The following is a 5,935-nucleotide window of genomic DNA, read 5'->3' as shown; positions in this document are numbered from 1 at the left end:
GAAAACAAACAACAAACAAAAAACAGGGTAAGAAGTTTACTGCCCCGTTCTTATAGTGATTCGCCACCTTTTCATCCAAGAGCTTCCATGTATCAGTGTTGCAGTTCACTCCATCAATAACAATATGATTTTGGACTTTATGCTCCACCTCTTTTGTTCTTTTTGCTGGCTTTAGCCCTCCAGGGGTGTCATACTCCCATTCTTCTTCTTTCCTCTTTTGTGCCCCACGCTTCTTCAGGTTAACGTCTCTTTCAATTGAACTCCACAGTTTGTTTTGAGCCCTTGTGCTTGACATATTTCTCGAGCCCTCCTGCTTGCTGTTCTTTATTCTTCAAGCTAGTTTCTTCATTCATTTTTTTTCCGGCCATTTCCACAGCTTGATCAACAAGTTTGTCTAGTTTAGACAGGTTGACATCGGTCGTCACAGGTTCATCGTCTTATGGAAATACCTGTGGCAACGAAACTGGTTCTGCTACTTGTTCAAAAAACTACACAAAAGAAAACACACAAGTTATCCTCAAAAAAATGAAGAAAACACAATATTTATTGGGGGTCAGTAAACGGATTTCTACTCTTACCTTTTCAGTTCCTGGTTGCTCCTCTCTGCACTTATATTCTTCCTCTTCAACCGGCTTTGACCTATCCTCCTCCTCCTCCTCCTCCTTCTCCTCAGTTACACATATTATCTACTTTATCTGAGCATGTTTTGCCCCCTTGTGCAACTGTTTCTTGAGAGCGTTGATTTCATTTTTGTGTGCCCTCCTTTCTTTCTCTAGCTCAATGATTTGCATGTCCGCTTTCTTTAACTTGCCGAGCAATTCAGTGTTTTTGTTCACCAGTTCTTCATTTGCTTTGGCAAGTTCTGTCAGCTTCTTCTTCATATCTTCCATCGGCAGCTCCTCTACACGTTATAACAATGAAATCGTTACTGTTAAACAATTATATACAAATACACAACTTTACTACCCCTTAGTAAACTTCTACTGGGGTCAGTAAACATCAATACATTATCTCCCTTTCTATTTCATGACAATTACACATTTAATATACCCTAATAAACAATTTTATTATCCCCTAGTAAACCCAGTATAAGTTTACTGCCCCCAGTAAACTTCTATTGGGGGTCAGTAAACAACAATACATTATCTCCTTTTTTATTTCATGACAATTACACACTTAATATACCTTAATAAACAACTTTATTGCCCCCTAGTAAACCCAGTATAAGTTTATTGCCCCCCAGTAAACTTCTACTAGGGGTCAGTAAACTTCAATACACTATGTCCCTTCCATAATCATGTCAATTATACACAACAGATACCCATTCTTACCCTAATAAACTTCATTGAACCCTAGTAAACCTAGTGGAAGTTTACTGCCCCCCAGTAAACTTCTACTTGACAAGAGTAAATAACATTACAGTATCTCCCTTTTATTGTCATGCCAATTATACACGGTAAATTTTTGAAAGAAAATCTTAAACAAAATTAATCTCAATCTGTAACAGTTATGACCAGAGAAACCCTATAATTTTCATGTTTTCATATTCATGGCCTTTAATCCCTAGAATGAAGCTTCAATATCATCAGATAAGTCCAAAATAAGCCTAAATTCAATAAAATTCAAAATGTACCTGTTTTTATGGTTTTCCCGAGCGAGGTCGAGTGAGAGCAATTGAAGCAGATATCGACGCTGATATTCAACCAGAGAGTGACGCCGAGCGTGAGCGATTGAACGTGATAGCAACGCCGAGATTGAACCACATATCAACTTCGATCGACTGAGATTAGGGTAAAGAGCGATTTCCTGCTCAACTGGGATTTATCTGCATGCGGAGAGCGACGGAGTTGACAGATATTTAACGAGAGAGCGACGTGGCCTGATCGACAGAATCACGGAGATCGTGAAGAACCCTAAACCAGAGATCGTTATCGAGTGTTAGAGAGAGATAGAGAGAGTGGCAGAGGTGAGAGTTCGGTTGATTGTGGAGAGTGGGAATCTGGGAGAACGTGGTGATTTATTTTTTATTTTATTTTTTATACATGAGAGAGAACGTGTAATTAATTAATGCAATAAAGGTATAATATTAATTGTTAGAGGTGTTAAAACATTAGTATGGGTTACTCAAAAGTTTTTTCATTGAAATGGGCTTTAAAATTCTTGTTTTTAGTAAATGATTATTTTCCCAACAAAGTGTGTGTGTGTGTGTGTGTGTGTGTGTATATATATATATATATATATATTTCCCTTGCTTTATTTTATTCAGTGAGTATGATAAGTACAACATTAAGTACAACAGGCTTGTACGGGAAGTACAAACCCTATTGTATCCTGGCAGTGAGCATACTGTGTTGGGTACCGTCATGTAACACATGCAGATAAAAAACAAGCGGGGAAAGACTAAGACATGTTTTGATGAGGATATTGCACTTATGAAGAAAGTGCTTCTCAAAGGTAATAGTTGTCCGGAAAATTTCGACCAGGTAAAAAGGATGTTGGCTGGCCTCGGTCTTGATCACCAAAAGATAGACGCTTGCGTCAATAACTACTTCTTGTATTACAAAGACAACAAGGATGAAGTTGAGTGCCCACACTGCTACGAGCCAAGGTATGAAGCTTCCACTTCATCTAAGGAGAAAAAGCCCATTCCTAGGAAGGTTCTTCGTTACTTCCCGTTGGGTCCTCGTTTGCAACGTCTGTACATGTCTTCACATACAACCAAACATATGAGATGGCACCAGGCAAGGCAACAAGGAGATGAGAGGATAGATCCGGATAATCTCACACACCCCGCAGACGGGGAGGCTTGGAAGCACTTTGACCGTTCTTTTCCCGAATTTGCTGGAGACTGTCGAAATGTCAGACTCAGACTTGCAACAGACGGATTCAATCCTACTGGAAACATGAATTTGTCTTACAGCATTTGGCCTGTGATAGTATTTCCGTACAATCTACTTCCCAACATGTATATGAGGAAAGAGTACAATTTCCTTACGCTTATGGTTCCAGAGCCTTGTTCTCTAGGAAAGTGCTTGGATGTGTACATGAGACCATTAATTGACGAGTTGCAGGAGTTATGGGAAAATGGACTCCTTACTTTTGACAGGCATGGTCAAACTTCATTCATAATGAAAGCAGCTGTTATTTGGACCATCAGTGATTTTCCAGCTTACGGGATGTTGTTTGGCCAACAAACTAAAGGGTACAAGGCTTGCCCGGTATGCATAGATGACGTCAATTCTAGTTGGCACGCCGACAAAATTTGTTTCTTGGGATCTCGTAGACATCTTCCCGAGGATCACGAGTGGCGGTGGGATGCTGATGCATTTGATGGGACTGAGGAGCATAATCTGAAACCCCCAGGGAGGTCTGGTGAGTGGATTTTGGAGAGGCTTAACCAGCACTGGTACGGATATTTGAGCACGAGTAAAGAAGTAACCGACTTGAATCCTCCCACGCCTAATGAGTTTAAGTATTGGACGCACAAAAGTGTATTCTTTGAATTGCCTTACTGGTCGACCTTGAAAATTAGACACAACTTGGATGTCATGCACATAGAGAATAATGTTTGTGACAGCATTCTTGGAACAATTATGAATCTCAAACATAAGAACAAAGACACCCCCAAAGCCCGTGTTGATCTTAAGATGATGGATATACGCCCCCAACTATGGCTAATAGAGAGCAAAAAAACAAAATAAGCCATAATGCCGAAAGCAGGCTACACAGTTTCAGTGGTTTGGAAACGTTAAGTATCCTCACGGGTATGCAGGGAATATCGCTCGATGTGTTAAGATGGGGGAAAATAAGATTAGTGGGTTGAAGACTCATGACTGTCATGTTTTGCTGCAACGTCTTCTTCCCGTAGTCATTAGACCGTATTTGCAGAGTGATGTGGTTGACACGTTAGTGGCTTTGTCAAAGTTCTTTCAGAGGATATGCGCTAAAGAGCTTAAAAAGTCTGATATTCGGTCATTGCAAGAAGACATTGTGTACATCATGTGCAAGCTGAAGAGGATCTTTCCCCCCACTTTCTTTGACATCATGATTCACCTCATGATCCACCTTCCCGAACAAGTGTTGCTTACTGGTCTGGTACAATATACCTGGTGCTATCCAAATGAGAGGTATGCACTCATATTTATTCTAATTAATCATCCTTTCAAATTAAGATAAATGGTATTTTAAATATTTATTATGAGAATTGCATATATATTTGTTTTGCAGGCAACTGGGGGATTTCAAGAAGAAGAACAAAAACAAACGTTTCCTTGAAGGGTCGATCACGGCAGCATACATTCAGGCTGAGTGCATAATTTACTGTAGCGCATATCTCAATGATGAAGACACAGTGGGGGAATCATCTAGAGCGGGTAGTAGCCGGCAATTCAATCTATCAGTTGTTTCCAACGATGTTAAACCGTACGACAGGTTAAGTAAGTCTGAAAGATTAAGTAATGATGAGATCAAAGAGGCTCATTGGTGTATCCTTCAACATTGCGAAGAAGCCGAGCGATACTTCAATTCCCATTTGGAAAGGCAGCATGGTAACGAAGTCATACACAAGAGAGATTTTTCTGATTACTTCCCTATTTGGGTACATTTCTATCGATATGTATATATGATGTTACATAAATTAAATATATGTTGCTTTTTGATGTTACATAATATAGATATATATGATATATGTTACATAAATTAAAGATATGTTGCTTTTTGATATTACATAATATAACAACGTTGGTATTAAAATTGTTACAGATGATACACATTCAACAGCAGTTTCCTGCTTCTTACGACCCGGAGTTTCACTTGTTGGTTGGAGGACCCCAAAGCCACAGAGTTCGTTCTGGATGTTTTGTGAACGGTGTTAAGTTTGTGACATCAGAACGAGATGAAGGCCATGTCACCCAAAACAATGGAGTCATGGTTGAGGGTCTGGGTTTCAACTACTACAGGGTTCTTGCCAGTGTCATCGAACTAATCTACGACAACCATATGCCAGTCGTGTTGTTCAAGTGCAAATGGTTCAATATTGACCCAACTAGATGGAGGAGTGCAATTCTGGATTGTGGCTTGTTATCAGTGGACTCAAACAGTGTATGGTATGAGAATAAGCCGTTTATTCTTGCCACCATGGCGAAACAAGTGTTTTATCTTGATGATCCGGCTATGGGTGAGGGTTGGAAAGTGGTGCAGGTGATGTCACATATGAATATTTGGAGTGCAGCCACACTGGGAGGGGACGATGAGAGTGGGCCCAGTGAACTAATAACAACTGATCAACCAAATGAACCATATCAAGAGGATTCTCCACATGTAGTCCCTGATACTGAGGACATTCGTGTCAACAACCAACACGTTTCGGCTATCATAGGTTACCTTCCAGTTACACCATCTGAACTGAACTCGCTACAACCTCGCATCCCCAATCATGATGACGACGGCTTCACAGATGACGAATACATAGAGGATGATGAGTATTCTGACCAAACTGAGGAGGATGATGATTCAGACGACTCAGATTATCATGAGTACGATGAGTATATATTACGATTATTATACTATTAATATATAGTATGATTATTCGGACGACTCTGATTATCATATGTATTTTTAAATTTATAATTAACCACGTACGTATGTACGTCAAACCATTAATTATATAATATTCATGCAAATTTTCATTGTAATTTTTAAAATGTATATATATGTATGCTTTTTTAAGTACGAATACTTACGCAGAGTTATAATTGGGTTTAGTTTGAAAAGTTACACGAAAATGCTCATATGCAAATATAATAAAATTGTGGAAATTTTTTATAATATACTTAGTCGACGGAATTTGAATAATTCGTCGCCTAATTCTCCACTTTCCGTTGCTTAGGATACCCAAAATATTAGTCACATTTTAAAAATTTTATGTTACTTAGGC

The 5,935-nt window shown here is 39.2% G+C and overlaps 1 protein-coding gene across 1 annotated transcript; it reads left to right on the top strand.

Moving 5' to 3' along the window:
* The first annotated feature begins 2,372 nt into the window (after positions 1–2,372).
* Positions 2,373–3,701, top strand: LOC101302812. The gene has a single exon (XM_004293075.1). The coding sequence runs from the start codon at positions 2,373–2,375 to the stop codon at positions 3,699–3,701; it is 1,329 nt and encodes a 442-aa protein (XP_004293123.1).
* Positions 3,702–5,935: the final 2,234 nt, after the last annotated feature.

Source organism: Fragaria vesca, linkage group LG2 (genome assembly GCF_000184155.1).
Source record: "Fragaria vesca subsp. vesca linkage group LG2, FraVesHawaii_1.0, whole genome shotgun sequence".
NCBI lineage: Eukaryota > Viridiplantae > Streptophyta > Magnoliopsida > Rosales > Rosaceae > Fragaria > Fragaria vesca.
This window is presented reverse-complemented; position numbering and strand designations above follow the sequence as displayed.